The sequence below is a fragment of the Equus caballus genome, chromosome 4 (assembly GCF_041296265.1).
Source record: "Equus caballus isolate H_3958 breed thoroughbred chromosome 4, TB-T2T, whole genome shotgun sequence".
Classification (NCBI taxonomy): domain Eukaryota; kingdom Metazoa; phylum Chordata; class Mammalia; order Perissodactyla; family Equidae; genus Equus; species Equus caballus.
The window spans coordinates 105291852-105310796 of record NC_091687.1 but is presented as its reverse complement, the minus strand read 5'-3'; the positions used below and the strand labels follow the sequence as shown (position 1 = coordinate 105310796).

Sequence of the window (18945 nt, the reverse complement as noted above, 5' to 3'; positions counted from 1 at the left end):
TTAGCTCCAACACCCTTAATTAGCTGCTTTTATTATACACGTCTGTGTCAAGATCTGATCAGGACTTTTTCTTCCCATTGTTATTTCTGACTCTCTCCTCCGGGAGCCACTGTCTCCTTCAAGCGCCATTCTCCTAATCATCTTCCGAAGCCTGGTGTGAACTCACTTCTCCTATCGAACTTCTCTTAACTTGATCCAAACTTGATATTTATCTTATTCCAGTTTTTTCTTCAGTACTTCCTTCACTTTATAAAAGCAGTCTGAAATTTAAGTTATGTACACTATCATTTTCACCAGAAGGGCTAGCTAATTTAAAACTCAGGTGTGTTATCTTTTCTCTGCTCAAATCTTGAAGAATATGAGTAGTTTCAGAAATCATCCTCAGCTTTTCTCTAGAGTTGGGTGGCAGCCGATGCTTTCTCCTGACCCTTTCTTTCCTACACCTTAGATATGAGATGGTTCCTTATTGTTTTTACTTGGGAAAGCTAAAGGATATTAGACAATATCAACAGGTCATTGTGTCTCTGGCATGAATTAAATGGACCAACCAGTATCCAAGAATATTTTTAACTTGGCTAACTGACTCTATTTTTTTTCCCCTTACTATATGGAAGTCGGACCTAACCCTTCTGATGTTAAAGATTGTTGAGAGACATGATGGCTATGGCTATTGTCCTTTGGGATGTCCCACTGTAAGATGGGGAGTCATACCTACCTCATAGGGTAGTGGTGAATTTTAAAGACGTTAACTTTGGTAAAGTCTCTAGCACAGTGCTTGGCACATAGTAGGGTGTGTTAATTTCTTTCCCTTCCCTGCAGGCCATTCACCTGCTCTTCCCTCTACGATTTTCCATAACACAGTTTTTACTTGGAACCAGCCTTCTGCCAAGAGTCTCAGTTTGGTTGTGTACTCCTACAACTACTATTTTTGGCTTGACTTCCCTCTCCAGCTCCCAGTGGTCCAGCCACACAGTCGCCTATTGTACCAGCTGGTTGATGTAAGTCTATCCATCCTCAGAGGACCCTGGTTACTTACCAGTAAGCTGTGTTTCTCTGAAAATGTAGCATCCTTGATAACTAATAGAGTTTTTTCTTTCTTTACCATTGATGATGAGTCATCTATAATAATTTTCTTGTGTGATCCTCAAGTTGCAACTAGAACTAGAGAATTTAATTTGTTGACATAGGTCTCCTAGTGAGTTCCTGAGTCCAGGACACATGACTCTGATCAGGTGAAATGCTGTGGAGACCCAGGAGGTCAAAATCCTTTTCAGTACTCTGAGTGATATGAGACAATTACATAAACTGTCAAGGATGATACATTTTCAAAGAAAAAAAGTTACTGGTAAGTAACTGGGATTTTTGAGTAATTTTCCTGTAAGTCAATAAATAAGAATTCCCAAACTTGTTTTATCAACAAATGCTTTTGCATTTGAATATTATTTCATAAATGAAAGGAATATGGTTATTAGTTAAGGTTAATAATTAAAGAATGGGGTAGGTTTCTAGAGATACTGCATAGATAATGAGGTGGGTGTAGGCCTTCAGTTTTCTAAATAGCTGCTCTCTTAGCTTTAAAGAGAAATTGAAGTTGGAGTCTACACTAGGGAAATCAGCAAACGCAGTCTGTTCATTCCAGAAACATTTTTTGAGTGCCTACTCTTTTTTGAGACACTGTGCTGAGTATCATTGCGAGGCAGAGAGGTAAAACCACACTCTGCCTCAGCTGCCTTTGCCCTCAGAGAGCTTATTTCCGGCCCCATGGTGACTCTTGTATGACTCAGAGTTGAGATGCTGGGTCATGGGAGTATGACAGAGGGGTGGGGTTGGAGGTGGGACTTAGTGCCTTTGCCGTCTTATTTTCTGTGCTTCTGTAAGTTCCTTCTGTTCACGGGGAAAATCAGCTCACTTCATTCAGTAGACTCCATTTTCTCCATCTCTAGAGCAAACAGAGAAAGCAAAGCCAGTGTCACTCCCGTCTAGTAGTTGAATAGAATATTCAGCTGTCTAACCTTAAGTGTGACCTGATTTAGATGTTAAAGCAGGTGAACAAGTCAGAGTTGAAGAGGCAACCCGCTACCTCACCCCCAAGGTTTAGAGAGGACTAATCTTCAGAATTAAAGTCACAGAATTAATTTACCCCTACCAAGTGTAAAACGAAAACTGGAAACTCTGATTTAATTGTTTTGCAAGAAATGAAAATTATTGGGTACTTAAAATCACTGGACAGTGTGTAATACTTCATTCAGTAATTATAACCACTCCTCACCCCAGAGTTACCCGGTTAAGTAGGAAGAAGGAAAGAAAACTTGATAGGAATATGAAGAGGATGCTGGGGGAGGAGATTCTCCTATAACATTGTCATATGTCTCGTATGTGGCACCCATTGCATAGTGATAATTGTTCATTTGCCCTTTGAGCATCTCAAGGGCAAGAACTCTATACAGCACAGTGAGGAAGCTCTTGGCTGTTTGCGTCAGGCTTAGGCTTCATCCTGGCCTGGTAATGTACTTCCTTTTTGAGTAGGCAAGTTATGTAACTTCTCTGAACCTCAGTCTCCTCACTGTGATGCTAACGGCCAAGATGAGTAGTTAGGATACTGTATCTAAAGCACTTAGCACAGTGCCTGCAACATAGTACGTGCTCAATAAATGTTAACTGCTGGTATTATGGGTTATTGGACGGATGGATGAGGGAGTGTATCAGAGGCCAGAGAAGAACAGGGAAAGACTGCGGGTTCTGGAGCACGAGTAAACTGTCACAGCTTCTTATTTACTTGAGGTAGGAGCTTTCTAGTATTATTATCTTTATCTTTGCCCTTTTGGAAAGCAAATTAATGGATTAATCCCTGTCACAGTTCTTCCTAACTGTTCTGTCTTTAAGCCTCCACTCCCACTGAGGAAGGAGCTATTTTTGTGCTGCAGTGACTGTGACTCCTGCAAGGTTACCCCCAGCCGCATGACGTGCTGAGGGCCAAAGACTGCCACTCTGACTTCACCACATCCAGTCCTGCTGCTTTCAATACCTCTTAAATCAAAATGAAACATTTAATAACGTGTGTGTATATATATATATATATATATATATATGATTTTTTTCATTTTACTACTTCAATTCTTCTTTTTGCTCGATTTTCATCGATTATACATAGATTATGAATATATGTCCAGGGTATTTTTGAGAAAGCTCTGGAGTCTCGATAATTGGGTAACAGTGCTCTTTAAGAAAAGCTGGAGGGGCAGGCCCCATGGTGTAGTGGTTAAGTTCGGCATGCTCTGCTTTGGCGGCCTGGGTTTGCGGGTTTGGATCCTGGGCACGGACCTATACCACTGGTCAGTGGCCATGCTGTGGTGGTGACCCACATATAAAGTGGAGGAAGACTGGCACAGATGTTAGCCCAGGGCTAATCTTCCTCAAGCAAAAAAAGAGGAAGGTTGGCAGCAGATGTTAGCTCAGGGCTAATCTTCCTCAGCAAAAAAAAAAAAAGAAGGAAAAGAAGAAAAAGAAAAGCTGGATTCCTAGACAGGATGAAAGGTGCTGTGGGGCACAGATTTTTACCGTATTTCATAGAATCAAAGATGCAAACTTTTTTAATCTTTAACATCTGAAACTGGCACGCATCTTAGAATTGCTGTGATAAGAAAGTGTTATGTTATAGCTTAACTGACATTATTTTCTTAGTGATGCAGAAGATAATGGTATGCCTTGAAGTTGATGTCATCATAGATTGGATGAAATACGGTATTCCAAGGGAATATGTGCACTTAAACATTGTAGAAATACGGTATTGTGGCACTATGTGTAGTGGGTAAGAGCAGGGGCTCCAGAGTCAGACTGTTGGGGTTTCAGGTCCAGCCCTATCTCACGTGTGACTTTGGGCCACTGCTTATCCTTTCTTCACCTTAGTTTTCTCACCTGTAAAATGGGGGCTAAGAATAGTCCCCATCTTACAGTGTTGTAATGGGGACTAAATATAATAGGACATGTAATGTATTTAAAATAGTGCCTAGCACATAGAAAGTGCTTAATAACATTAGCTATTATTATTAGTAACTTAGAGATTACACTTTGCAGAATTGATGTGAATTCATTTTGTTATGATTGAAACTCAGATCTATTCCCCTTAATATCTGTGTATCATCTGATAATATCAGCAAATGACACTTGGGTTTTTTAAAAGGGAAGATAAAGATAAGAAAGGTTAACCTAACAAGTTGCCATATACTTACTAAGTAAGATTTAAGTGGCTAATTTGGTATATATATTATTATTCCATGTGGTTGAGATGTAAAAGAAATTAAGCATTGAGCTAGGAAATTAGAGTCAAAGCAAGGAGCAGTTACACTGAGGCTAACATAAATACAGTTTTTGGTTCTTGTTGATATTGGTAAGTATGGGAAGAGTTGGAGGGTTTTGAAAATTTGCAAAATCTGAAGCATTTTTTTCACCCTAAGTAAAAGAGAAGGAAAGAATCCTTTTTGGTTTTTATGAACTTTACTGTCTTAGGTAAAGAAACTTTCTTTTCAAAATTGTGTAAGTAGGCAGCATCCCTTTATAACATGACGGCTGCAGCTGCAGGCTGCCCTTTCACTCTTACGAGTCAGTTCTGTCTGCTCTGTTCTAGTGCTCAGTGACCAGTGACTTGGACTTTCCAACACAAGTCATCCCACTAAAGACTCTGAATGCGGTTGCGTCAGTGCCCATCATGTACTCTTGGTCTCCGCTGCAGCAGAATTTCATGGTATGTAAATCATGCATCTTCGGCTTATTTGATAATCACTTACTTTAAGTCAAAAAGCATAATTTTCTTGTTAACATAATATAAGTAAAAAAAAAAAAGCTATCAAAACGCCAGCACTTGGAGTGATTTTTTTTAAAAAACTGATTAATATATACCTATTTTAAGCCATTGCAGTTGTTGCTCTTTTCCTAGTCCTTTCTAGTTAAAACATTCTCCAAAGGAAAAGTGTTAAGCAAAACCGTACCTGGGTTTAAAGATATATTCAAAAGGTAAAATTTATAGTTCTTATCCTTGAAGAGGTCAGTCAGTGTCCTGTTATCTCAGTCTGACTTTGAGGTTTTGTTAGTTGAGAACTTATTATTTAAAACAGTGTTAGGCAACATGTTATTAAATGATAATGTACACTCTGAAATATTCTCATGGCTTATAAAACACAGTTTAAGGATATTTCCACAGATAACACCAGCCCAATAGCTTCTGTAATGAAATGCTAGTATTTAATTCTTTATAGAAGTAGGATGAAGGAGGATGGAACAAGAAAAATCTGAGTATGCATTCTTGATTGTGTTGTTAAATAAATAAAGTTTTCTTACTTGATATATAAAATAGTGAGGCTTTAATAAAATGTTGATGGAAGTCTTGGTGAGCCTACTTTAGAGATTTGCTTAATCGATTTTTTTCAAAAAAACAGATGTTTCCAATGTCTTTATTAACTTTTCATGGTTTTACAGTGGAGGGTAAAGGCAAACTGCAGGTACTTTTCTGCAGTTGCATAAATTTTTATGTTTAAGGTTTTATTCAAAAACATTTAGTTTGAATGACACAACTAGAAAGGACGTGCAACTAAGATTTACAACAAATTGGGGGGATTTGGGGAGATAAAGCAGGAAAAAAACCCAAAAAAACCCAAAACATTTAATTTGAGAATAATATTGCAAGAGCTTAATTAAGGGAGGTTTCAACAGACTGGAATTCTGTAAGTATATAGTGTTTAGATTGTCAAATATTATTTATGAGTCATCCCTGGGTTTTGCTGGTCACTGACCAAAGCAAATTAGGCAGGCTATCTTTATTATGGCTAGGATATGTTCTAGGGAGCAAAGGTTATATGGATACAAGTGGGAAGACAAAATAGCCAAATGTCACTTAATTTTGGCTTGCTTCCAAAAAAATTAACTCTTCTAGTTTAAATGGGATTAGTGCAAGTGAGATGCGATGAAAACTGGACTCTTTAGTAGTATGTAAGCTTGAATCTGAATAGATCAATAAAATCTAAATTTTTATTTTATACCCCGTGTGTACTTTTTCTCCCAATTGCTCTTTTCCCTGTTTGCCTAAGGTATGAACCCTAAATACATTTGTTATCAGGGATTATTTGAAGCTTTTCCCTTTTCTTCGTGTTTCCTGCCCATGTCTCCTGGCTTCTCCGTGTGATCTGCCCTGTGCATCCTAGACCCAGCCTAGGGCGCCTCACACTTTAAACACCTGCCCTGTCCTCTTGTCAGTCTGAGTCCATTCTGTTTATCAGAACTATCTTTCTGAAATTCTATTTTTAACTAGTACTCTGTTTGAAGGCCTTTTAAGACTTAGACCTATCCTCATTTTCAATTAGTCTCCTTAAGTGTGGACTTCAGAACCCTCCAGTCTTTATCTATAATTACTGTCTTTTTTAATTCTTTTTGTGTGTGTGAGAGGAAGATTGGCCCTGAGCTAACGTCGGTGCCGATCTTCGTCTACTTTGTATGTGGGATGCCGCCACAGTGTGGCTTAATGAGCGGTGAGTAGGTCTCTGCCTGGGATCCAAACCCACGAACCCTGGGCCACCAAAGTGGAGTGTGTGAATTTAACTACTGCACCACCAGGCCGGCCCCTGTCTTTGATATTCTTTGTTGAAAATTCTCTTCCTCCCATGAATGTCAGCTTCGGGTCCGGTGTATTCTTAAGTACTCCATTCTCTCAGAACTTCTCTTTGATTGCCTCTTCCCTGCTAAGCTGGCACCTTCTTCCTTGTTGTCTTCCAAACCTTCATCTGTCATCTTTATTAGCATTATCAATTTTGATAAACATCTTGTTCATCTCAGTATTGAAATATTCTATATTATTGTAGAATGTTCTTATTTTATGTCTTAAGTGAATTCTTTTGGCATAAACTTTAATGGGGACCATTGATATTCTATTTAACATCCCTAGAATTTTATTATATTCAGTCTCTTTTAATGAATACAGATCATCAAGTGAGATTTAGAAATCCTTATGTATATTATTTATTTGTTTCTTTTAGTATGGCTATTTATAGTTGATTTTGATAAACCATATTTCATTGATTCTAAGACACTTTTTAACATGTGAAGTAGGAATGTGTCAGAATTGGTGATGGGTCATATCATAATGTGCAACATTTTTTCCTTTCTAAGAGGCACATAAAATAATGGTAAGTCTTAATGATTGATGACATGTTAGGTTTGATAAATACAGTATTTTTTCTTAAATTTTTTTTCCCCTGTAAATAGTTTTTTCCCTCAGATAATGCTTTTTGGTGAGACGGGTCTTTTATTGCTTTATAGCTTTTAGCTATGGTTTGCTGTCTGTTACATCTGGAGAACTGGGTAAAGACATCTACTTTTGAAAAAAATTGTATTTTAGTTATATTACATTGATTAAAAATATTTTAATACTTAGGCTAAGCATGCTTTTTGAATATAATTTTTTACTTTTAGGTGGAAGATGAAACTGTTTTACATAACATTCCTTATATGGGGGATGAGGTTTTAGACCAGGATGGGACTTTCATTGAAGAACTAATAAAAAATTATGATGGAAAAGTCCATGGGGATAGAGGTGAGCCATGTGTTTATTCTCTTGGAAAGGGGACCAAAGGATTGAGAGAGATTTTGATTTTTTTAAGCATAGGTATGAAAAAGATTTTTTTAATATTGAAATTAAGTTCTATGCTGGACTGGCTTAGGCTCACAGGGCTAAAATTTTCAATGTTTTTTCTATATTTAAATTGAAAGATCATGTTTGCCCCTTGAAAATTACATTTAGTTGGTTATAACATAAATTATAATGTCAATAACATGTAAACTAAATAGAATTATTTGAGCGTGTGTAGATATTAAGATTCTTTAGCAGTAAAATTAGGATTAGGGCTCTGCTTATGTGACAGATGAACTCCAAAAGGACTTAAGCTTAAAAATACCTTCCCCACGGGGCTGCTGCGGAGCCTGAAATTCTGTTGAGAATCCCGGCTTCGGTGTTCTGTGTCCAGGAGACCCTGTTAGAGTGTCTGGCAGGAGGGTAATGTCTGCCGCCGTCGTTGTCCATTCTCATCCGCAGTGGAAGGCAAGGTCTGTCCGGTAGATTGTTGGGTGGAGGCTGGAGCCACAGTTAGTTTCTAGAGAATGAGGTTCTAGTAGCAGGCACTGGAAACTTTTGGAAGAGGGGTGACTAAAGAGAAAATGACAGATGTTGAAGATAAACTCTGCTTCCTAACTTTGCCTCAGACCAGTCCTCAAAATGATCTTTTTCCCCTTGTTTTAATAATAATGTTACAGTGCTGACTGATAGGCTCTGGCTATTTCTTCCAAATTAGAAAAGGAATACATAAACTTTTGCCATTACCACTTGGCTCTGTATATTTCTGATATTTGACTTGATGAATTTCAGAATGTGGGTTTATAAATGATGAAATTTTTGTGGAGTTGGTGAATGCTCTTGGTCAATACAATGATGATGATGATGATGATGATGGAGATGATCCTGATGAAAGAGAAGAAAAGCAGAAAGATCTAGAGGAGAACCGAGATGGTATGTCTGTTTATTAGGTTTTTGTGTAGCCATTACTGCATTTTTCAAAAATAGAGTACAAGTAGAACTTAATTCCTTTTTTCTGTTTTTCTTTTGTTACATATCAAATCAATAGTAATAGAGTCAAAATTAGAATATTATTTGTAACATTTTATCCTGCACTTGAGTGTCTTTATTTCCTTTGGCTAGCAAAAGAATATACTGTTTTTTGGGTTTCCCTGGGCAATCTTCATAATCATCATTATAATATATAACATGTTCGTCATTGAGTATGTATAAGTAGTGTGCTAATCCCTTTACATGCACCAGCTCACTTAATCCTCATAATGCTCTACAAGGTGGGCATTCTTATAGATCTATTCTGTATTTGAGAAGATGGGTTTAGTGAGGTAAAGTAACTTTTGTTAAGGTTATGCTATCAGGAAGAAACAGAACCCAGAATGCTGTGCTGGTAACCAGCTGTGACTGACTCTAGAGTCCGTGTTTTTTTTTTTTTTTAACATCTTACTGTTCATTTTTCTCCCCAAAGCCCCTTGGTACATAGTTATACATTTTTATTTATTTCTTTTAATTTTATTTATTTATTTATTTTCTTTTTTGGGGAAGATTAGCCCTGAGCTAACTGCTGCCAATCCTCCTCTTTTTGCTGAGGAAGACTGGCCCTAAGCTAACATCCATGCCCATCTTCCTCTACTTTATATGTGGGACGCCTATCACAGCATGGCTTGCCAAGCCATGCCATGTCAGCACCCAGGATCTGAACTGGTGAACCCCGGGCCGCTGAGAAGCAGAATGTGTGCACTTAACTGCTGCACCACCGGGCCGGCCCCCACAGTTGTATATATATATATATTTTTAATTAAGATTATGATAGTTAACCTTGTCAACTTACAGTTGTACATCATTATTAATCATGTTGTAGGTATACCACTTCACCCCTAGTGCCCTCCCTCCACCCACCCTTTCCCCTGGTAACCACCGATCAGTTCTCTTTGTCTGTGTGTTAACTACCACCTATGAGTGGAGTCATACAGAGTTCGTCTGTCTCTGTCTGGCTTATGTCACTCAACATAATACCCTCAAGGTCTATCCATGTTGTTGTGAATGGGACACCTTTGTCCTTTTTTATGGCTGAGTAGTATTCCATTGTATATATATACCATAGTTGTATATTTTTATTGTGGGTCCTTCTAGTTGTGGCATGTGGGATGCCGCCTCAGCATGGCTCGATGAGTGGTGTCATGTCCGCACCCAGGATCCAAACTGGTGACACCCTGGGCTGCTGAAGTGGAGTGCATGGACTTAACCACTTGGCCATGGGGCTGGCCGCAAGAGCCCATGCTTTTAACTCTTGCACTAGTTAGGGCTTACCAGAAAAATAGAGGGTCCCAAGAGAGACGATAGTTGGTGGAGACTTGGCAAAGCTCATTCTTAACACACCATAGAAGAATTTGGGGAAAATGGCAATTTTAAAGAAGCGTAACATTTTTATAATAGGCACCTCACTGATCATCTAGTTCAGTTCCTTCATTTTACAGATTAGGAAACAGACCCAAGTGGAGAAGTGACCAACCAAGGTCGCAAACTGGTTAGTAGCAGAGCTGGGATTAGAACCGAGGTTTTCACCCACACGTCTGTGGACAGCTAATTTTCGAGAAGGGAGCCAAGGACATACAATGGAGAAGGTAAAGTCTCTTCAATAAATGATGCTGGGAAAACTGGACACCTACATGCAAAAGAATGAAAGTAGATCATTATCTTACACCATACACAAAAATTAACTCAAAATGGATTAAAGACTTGAATGTAAGACCTCAAATCATAAAACGTCTAAAAGAAAGTATAGGCACTCTGCTCTTCGACATCAGGCTTAGCAACATATCTTCAAGTACCATGTCTGACCAGGCAAGGGAAACAATAGATAAAATAAACATATGGGACTACATCAAAGTAAAAAGCTGCACAGCAAAGGAAACCATCAACAAAACGAAAAGACAGCCTAAAAATTGCGAGAAGATATTTGCAAACCATAAATCTGATAAGGGTTTAATATCCAGAATATGTAAAGAACTCATACATCTCAACAACCCAATTAAGAAATGGGCAGAAGATCTCAACAGACATTTTTCCAGAGAAGTCATACAGATGGCCAACAGGCACATGAAAAGATGTTCAATATCACTAATTATTAGGGAAATGCAAATTGAAACTACGAGATATCACCTCACACCTGTCAGAATGGCTATAATTAACAAGACAAGAAATAAGTTTTGGAGAGGATGTGGAGAGAAGGGAACCCTTATCACCTACTGGTGGGAGTGCAAACTGGTGCAGCCAGTATGGAAAACAGTCTGGAGATTCCTTGAAAAATTAAGAATAGAACTACCATACGATCCAGCTATTCCACTGCTGGGTATTTATCCAAAGAACATGAAAACGCGAATGTGTAAAGATACATGCACCCCTGTGTTCACTGCGGCATTATTCACAATAGTCAAGATGGAAGCAACCTAGAGCCCATCAATGGATGAATGGATAAAGAAGATGTGGTATATATACACAATGGCATACTACTCAGCCATTAAAAAAGATGAAATGTTGCCATTTGTGACAACGCGGATGAACTTTGAGGGTATTATGGTAAGCAAAATAAGTCAGAGGGAGAAAATCAAACACTGTATGATCTCACTCAGAAGACAACAGCAAGAACAACAAACAAATGCATAGAGACAGAGATTGGATTGGTGGTTACCAGAGGGGAAGCGGAGAGGGAGGGGAGTGAAAGGGATGATTAGGGACATGTGCGTGGTGATGGATTGTAGTCTTTGGTTGATGAACATGATGTAATCTACACTGAAAGTGAAATATGATGTACACCTGAAACTTATATGATGTTATAAACCAGTGTTCTCACACACACACACACCCACCCCCCCCCCCCAAAAGCAAGGTTTTCTACCTCCAGTGCACTGAAAACTTTCCCTGTTGTGTTTTTTTCATTTGTCTGACCTACCAGCATTACACAGATATATGTAAAATACATTAGAAGTAAGTGAAATACAAAGTTGATACATTTTTAGAAAATCAGCTTTGTTAGTTGTGTGGATAAAAGGAGAGATTCAAAACTTGTTTACTGTCATTCTTTTCTTCCTTTCATATTTCCCTGTTTAGATAAAGAAAGCTGCCCTCCTCGGAAATTTCCTTCTGATAAAATCTTTGAAGCCATTTCCTCAATGTTTCCGGATAAGGGCACAGCAGAAGAACTCAAGGAAAAGTAAGATGTGTTCTTTTGAGGTGGTCTTGCCGTGGATGGTGTGAGACTCACCCTTCCGCTTTGTGAGAAACGGGCCTTGGGCAGCTGCTGCGCCACTTCTCTCCCTTGGTCCACAGTGTTCGCAAGACCGTGGCAGCAGTGTGTGAATCTGTGGTCCTCTGTGTGGCGGAATGTTTACTGTGAATAGGTACATGCGGGATTTACAGTGGTACACGTGGAGAGTTTCTCTGGACACTTGGAGAAATTTTAGTGCAGTTGATGTACTGACATTTTTCATGATAAATCTGAATCATCAGTGAATTTGATTCTTGATATGCCATGCATCATAATTAATTGGTTCTTCATCTAAATAAAGACTGTTGTAGGCTAGACCTTTTCTTTTGTGTTTTAGGCATGATAAACATCAAAAGTAATACATGGAAACCTTTTATAAACTTTATTTTCAATAAAGTAGTTTTTGTTTCCCCTTTACTTACACTTTTCTTGGTTAATGTTAGGTATAAAGAACTCACCGAGCAGCAGCTCCCGGGTGCGCTTCCTCCTGAATGTACCCCAAACATAGATGGACCAAATGCCAAATCTGTTCAGAGGGAGCAAAGCTTGCATTCATTTCATACGCTTTTCTGTAGGCGATGTTTTAAATATGACTGCTTCCTACATCGTAAGTGCAATTATTGTACGTTTTCATTTTCTATCTTTGTTGTGGAATTATGTCTTAAAGCAACTGGGAAAGTGCTGCATTTATCACAACTAGAATTTATCATTTAATCTTGCAGTTAAGATTGAAAAACAGGGTCAGAGTACTGTTGGTTTCACTTGTTGCTGGGGGGTTGCTCTGGAGTCTTTTGCATGTGTGTAATTTGGACTGTAGTCTCCCACTGACTTGGAATACAGGTTAGTGATTTTCTTATAAATGATAGCTATGCAGTTGTTTTATAATAAAACTGTTACTGTGAACTAGTTGATATAGCCCAGAGCAATGTTGCCAGTATTGATGAACAAATTTTGTTGAATAAGAATTTGGCTAAAAAGATGTTTTTAAATATTCTTCTCTCCTTAGTGTTAAATTTTTCTTTTTGGTCCTCTGCATAAGTTACTTTAAAAAATACCTACATTTGAATACAGATAAAGCGTAAAATGTTCTTAATGATTAAGTGTGGCATATAGATTATTACTTTATTTTTCTGACATTGCTGGTAAATGAGGTTTCTTAGTAAATTTCCCAAGTAACTGGAACATTTCTTTAAGCACAGTTTAAAAAGTACCAGCTACTTTTGAGGCAAATGTTTAAAACTATATTTCATCCCTCCTAGTTTTCTAAGTAGAGTTTACTTATTAGTGCGATCATCTGTGGCAGGGCATCACCTTAGGGCTTTCGACCTGTGTAAAGCCATTTTCCCGTATACTGTATGGCTCCACTCTGCTTTGCCTTTTTGAGTTCCTAAAAGCTCACCTTTTACAGAATTTTCCCTCTCATTATCCACAGATACTTCTTAATGTTAATTAGCCCACCCAAGCAGCTAATATCTTGCTTCATTTTGAGTTTCTCCTCTATCTACTTATATTTGCTGTAGCTCATAATTTGTTGGGTGATATGTATCTTGGTCTGGAAATGGTAATTTTTGTGTGTGTGTGTGTGTAAAGTATTAGTGGTTTAATTATGTTAAATTAGAAAAATTTCAAGTAGATTTTTAGAATTATTATTATATCTCCCATCTCCTTGCTGTTGTTATCCACACTCCTAATCTAGTTTAAATTGATGATTTGGTAGTTTTAATAATCCGGATTAAGTCAGCCATTTGTTACTTCAGCCACTGGGCGATGGTCAAATATCTTACATGGGCTTGGCTGTGTTGTCTTCACACAGTCCTTGAAATAGATGTCTTGAATTGCTTTTAATTCCCCTTTATACATGATCATTTTATAAAATATCCAATTCTTAATAAGAATATTGTAAATTGCATTTAGATATCACTATAGCAAACAACATTGGGTGGAACCTCTATTTTGGAGTGAATAAAATGGTCTCTCCAATTTGTTATTTATAGTCGTAGCATTTATTGTACATTTATTGCTGTACAAATGAACCAAGGAAGTAGAATGCTGCTTTTAAGTATTATTATAAGAGTTATTTTATTGTGCTGTTCAGATTCGAGTACTTCTGATGGACCCTGAACTTAATTGTCTCATTCAGGCTGGGGAGGAGAGCTCTCACTGTAGTGCAGCTGGCTTCTGTGGGGCTGACGGCAGCTCCCCGCAGTGCTTGGAGCAGCGGGCCCTGCAGCTGTTGCCTGCCTTTCCTTCTTTCAAGACAGTAGAGCTGATCTCTTCATCATTTAGCCATAATGAACTTTATAGGTATTTCACTGCTTTGCACTAACTTTGACAAAAGATCACACACTATATATTTTTCTTATGTAAAATAAGTCATTAAATAAAGTATTAAACATAGGTTAAATAGAGCATTTTGTGCTTTTAATATTGCTTTTTGTCTATATTTTGGGAATAATATAGTACCTGTTGTGAGGATTAGAGTTATTACTATGTGCAAAATACTTAAAATAGTACCTGGCTCATGTTTAGCTATTGTTATTTTTTAAATAGATCCTCATTCACATGGCTCACATTTCAAAGAATGCTTGAGAGGTCTCCAGTGAAGCGTCCCTACCACTTCTCCCCGTCCGTGGAGTCGTCCCTCACTCGCCTGTAGTTAAGCCTCTTTTGTTAGTTCCTCTGTATCTTTCTGCAGTTTCTTCTGGCAGATACAATTATATTCTTCCTTTCCCGACCATCCCATTCAAATGGGGCCGTGCTGTTCAGGCTCGTCCCTTTTCTGGCTGTCGTAGGTATCCATCCTCTTTGGACAGCTGCAGAGTCTGTCGCCATAGAAGGCACTGTAGCTTAGAGAACTGGTCCCCTGAAGGCCAGCATTTGGGTTGTTTCAAGCCTGTTGCTGTAGCAGCGCTACAGTGAACAACTGTGCGCGCCCCTGTACATCATTTCTCACCAGTGCAGGTGAACCTGATCACTGCGTTCAGATACTGCCAGACGACCTGCCACATGGGGATGTGGCCATGTAAGACCACCAGCAAAGCAGGAGTGCCTCTTTCCCCAGGGCCCTGCCAGTAGAGAGCAATTTTGATTTTTATGGATTGAATGAATGAAAAATAGTTTTTAGTGTAATTTGCATTTTTTCTTCCTATATGTTTTAGAGATTTGTATTTTATTTTCTTTGAACTATTTTCCTCCTTGGGCTTGATGCTCAGTGGTATCTTGAAGCTTTTTATTTAGTCAGGAAATTACTTTTTTTGTGAGATGTTGCAATTTTTTTTTTCCAGTTTATTGTTTGGTAAAAATCCCATAAGTTTTAAAAAATTTTAAAGGTAGTTGAATTTATGAGTGAACTCTCCCTGCTCCAAGATTATAAAGGGTTTCTCACTTTTTTCTAGTATGTTTTAGGCTTCATTTTTTTACATCTAACTCTTTGCTCCCTTTGGAATTTACTCTGATAGAATTTTGGATCCAGCTCCTCGTCCCAGCCTCCAGGGCTACCTAGTTGTTTTTATATTGTTGATGAAAAAGGTCCCCCCTTCACTGTCCTGAGACACTCTCTAGCCTGTCTCCACGCACTTGGGTCTGTCTCTGGTCTCTGTTCTGCCCCGTCATCTGCCTGTCCAGGAGATCTGGCTATTCTTGTTTTCCTGTATAAAGTTGAAAATCAGTTTGTCTAATTTAAAAAAAAAAGTCTAGGTGGTATTACTGTTTACTGGAACCCCATTAAATTTATAAAGTACCTAAAAGGAAATAGACATTTTTAAATAAGGATCAAGTTTAACCATACGATCAGCCTCCTTTTGTCTTTTAATAACCTCTCAACTATTCTTACATAGCTTTTGTACATCTTTGGTGAGATGATTTCTAGGTATTAATTGTGTTGTTGCTGCTGTTGGGCTTTTTTCCCTTTATATCTTATATAGTTTATACCCTGCTCCCATACCGAATTGTCTTTGTTTATAGTAGTTTCTCAGTAGATTCTTTGGAGTTTTTCAGCTCTGTAATTCAACTGTCTACAGTTATAGATGGTTTCGCCTTCTTTCCAATCTCTCTAACTTTAAGTTTTTTGTCCTATTTAACTGCGTTGGCTTGTATCTTAAGAACAGTGTTAATTAATAGTGGTGCTAGTAGAGACATTTTCTGTTGCTACTGGATCAGTTTTGGGAAATTATCCATGTCATCCAGGTTTTGAAATTTATTTGTATAAAGTTGATCTACATGTTCTAAAGGTTCTTTTAATTTCTTTTATTTCTGTGATGATTCTTTTTTCTTATGTATTTCATTCTCCCCTTTTTCGATGAGATTAAGAAGTGGTTTATGTATTTTATTTTTAAAAGTCTGTTTTGTGTATTTTTCACTCAGAGAATTAGCTACTGTATTCTACTATTTTTCTGTTTATGAGTTGGGTTCTTTTCAGTCTTTCTTCTTTTTTTGGATATATGTATTTTAACACAATGAATTGTCTCTAAAGCACTGTTTCAATTTTCTTAGGTTCTGATATTTGGTATTATTACTAGTATTATTTTTTAAGGAATTTTTATATTTTCTCTTTAACTCATTGTTTAAGGCAGAATTTTTTTTAACTTCCAGGTGAAAGGGCCTTTTTGGATGTTAAGTTTTTAAATTATTTCTGTGCTCGTATTAGGCCTTTCCTGTCATTTAGATGTTAGAGGTGTCTGCCGTTTTCATCTATAAGCAGGGTGTTTTGGTAGTAGGAGATTGGCAGTTCACCTGGGCCAGAAGCTCAGTGTCTGACCCTGGATCTTTCCTATTAGAGGGACTTGAATGTTCTAAGGAACCTTGAAGGATAAATGGTTTTGGTAGGGAACTAATCCCACTTCATATTCCAAATAACTTTTAGACCATGGTCCAGTTTGTAAATTGGAAACTCGTTGTTCTGCAAATTTGGAATCATGGTAATTTCTTTGTAAAAGCTTCAGCCTAAAATTGGCTGTCTTTGACCCTGTGTTAGAGGAACGCGGGCCAGCTCCTGAATTGACGGGCGGGTCACACATTTCTGATAGGGAAGGAAGGAAGCATGAAGAAAATTCATCATGGGAAAGGAAGCTTGGGAAATTTAAATGGGCTGTCTGTATGTGCTTAAATAGGACCCAAAGTAGAACTGTGCATGAATAAACGTTTTGATACCCTATTATCTGAGTGGCCTGTGGAAGAGTCCATTTTAGGCATACAACCCAATTGTGTCAGTCTGTCTTTTTTGATATTATGTGGGAGTCTGTTTGACTCTTTTCTGGAATGTCTATTACTGTTGATTGTAGAGGTTTAAACATTTTAAATAGAATTTCAAAGAAGGTATTCCCAAGTTTGTAGTTGATGGTTGACTTTAGTATTTCAGAAGTGTAATGGTTAAAAGTTCATATTTGCCACATAATTAACACGGTTTGCCTCATCTGTAAAATGGGGATGAGGATCCTAGTACCTGGGGGAGTTTGTGAGGATTAAATGAGATAATGCCTAAAGCCTCTTAGTGTGTGCTTCCAGCGCATGAGTCGTAGCTGTCAGCTGCTGTCACCGCTGCTGCTGTTGTCACTACTCTCCTATTGATGTTATTTTGTGAGGTACTTGTTAATAAAAGTCTGGTATCTGTGATATACACAAGAATTATATGATTCCAACTGTAAGAATATTAAGTAAGAATTTATTCTTAATACCAAGTTCTAATCAGAGCAGACAAGATCAGTACTTTGAGCAGAAGTTAATGTATAAAACTGACACTTCAAGCTGACCTAGGATCATTTATTTTCTTATCACATGACAACAAGCTGAAGTATTTCAGAGAAGTGGTGTACGCTAAGGATAGTAGTTACAAAGACAGAGAGATGCGAAGTTACTCTCATTCCATGTTGTGAAGAGTGCTGAATGAGGGGCTAGTCTCTTCTGTGGCCAGCTCCTTGCACAAACGATTCTGCTTGTTCCTGTTTCCTCCTTCGTAAAATCGCCACTGGAAACAGGTGATGGCCAAGGTTTGTTCCAACTGTAATTCTCTGGTTCCCCAGTCCTCTATTTGAGACATCACTTATCTGGTGGAACATTACAAGATTCTAAGGGGCTAATCAGTATATTTTAGCTATTTTTTAGAGTTGCCAATGTAATCTCAAAATATAGGTATAGAGAATAGCTGGAATTGTATGTGATAATTTATAAATCTTTTAACTTTGCTAGAAAACCTTTAGATAAGATTTTTCATTAAGATTTTACAGGGTCCTTTTGAAAAATTAAAAAAAAAAAAAAGCCCCAATATCCATGTTTGCTCTTTTGTAAAATTCAAAAGTTTCTTGCCTTAAATTTCCTTCTAATAATTTTCCTGATCTGGGAATTTTATATTATATCATCTTTTTTCCCCCATATTATATTTAATTTGAAATATATTTTAATAGCTTATTTCAAATATTAGTATTTTAAGATGCCTATTTGAGAATATTATGTTCAGTATTCTGGAAATCTAAAATGGTCAAGACATTTTCAGAAGAGGGAATTCTTTACATACTTAGTTTTTCTAAAGAATTGAAGTTAAAAATTCTGCTGAGGGAAATGTAGTCATAAGAATAGTCCTCTTTCTTGGGGCTGGCCCCGTGGCCGAGCGGTTAAGTTCGTGCGCTCCGCTGCAGGTGGCCCAGTGTTTCGTTGGTTCGAATCCTGGGCGTGGACATGACACTGCTCATCAAACCACGCTGAGGCAGCGTCCCACATGCCACAACTAGATGGACACACAACGAAGAATATACAACTATGTACCGGGGGGCTTTGGGGAGAAAAAGGAAAAAAATAAAAAATCTAAAAAAAAAAAAAAAAAGAATAGTCCTCTTTCTTTAAGTGAATGCAATGTGAAATTAAGAATGGTACTTTTAAATTTTTTAAAGTACTTTTGAATATTAGTATGTTAATTTTTCCTTTATAGCCTGAACTTGTTCTTGTCTTATCTCACAAACTGTTATCCAGTTCTGACTTAGAGACATCTGCAAGCTCAGGACCAGCAGAGGCTGCTGTCCTCATTTGTGTGTGTGTGTGTGTGTACAGATACATGTGTGCCTTTGTATGTGCACTGAAT

The 18945-nt window shown here is 37.8% G+C and overlaps 1 protein-coding gene and 1 long non-coding RNA gene across 25 annotated transcripts in view; one reads left to right on the top strand and one right to left on the bottom strand.

Moving 5' to 3' along the window:
* The window catches only part of EZH2 (enhancer of zeste 2 polycomb repressive complex 2 subunit), a 66516-nt gene that overhangs the window by 34812 nt on the left and 12759 nt on the right, over positions 1–18945 (top strand). For 6 of the 24 annotated variants that reach the window (XM_070265146.1, XM_023639900.2, XM_070265147.1 and 3 more), the window contains exons 4-8: positions 4625–4741; positions 7459–7579; positions 8408–8548; positions 11720–11822; positions 12320–12483. In XM_070265146.1, the coding sequence (XP_070121247.1) occupies positions 4625–4741; positions 7459–7579; positions 8408–8548; positions 11720–11822; positions 12320–12483 (646 nt within the window). Of the gene's footprint in view, positions 1–819; positions 999–4624; positions 4742–7458; positions 7580–8407; positions 8549–11719; positions 11823–12319; positions 12499–18945 lie in introns of all 24 variants that reach the window. The other 18 variants (XM_070265139.1, XM_070265143.1, XM_070265137.1 and 15 more) reach the window with 5 other exon arrangements.
* LOC138923841 (uncharacterized) lies at positions 1409–8516 on the bottom strand. Its single transcript, XR_011438022.1, has 2 exons — positions 7941–8516; positions 1409–1939 (listed from the first exon to the last, which is right to left on the bottom strand). It is a non-coding gene; the product is annotated as an uncharacterized lncRNA (long non-coding RNA).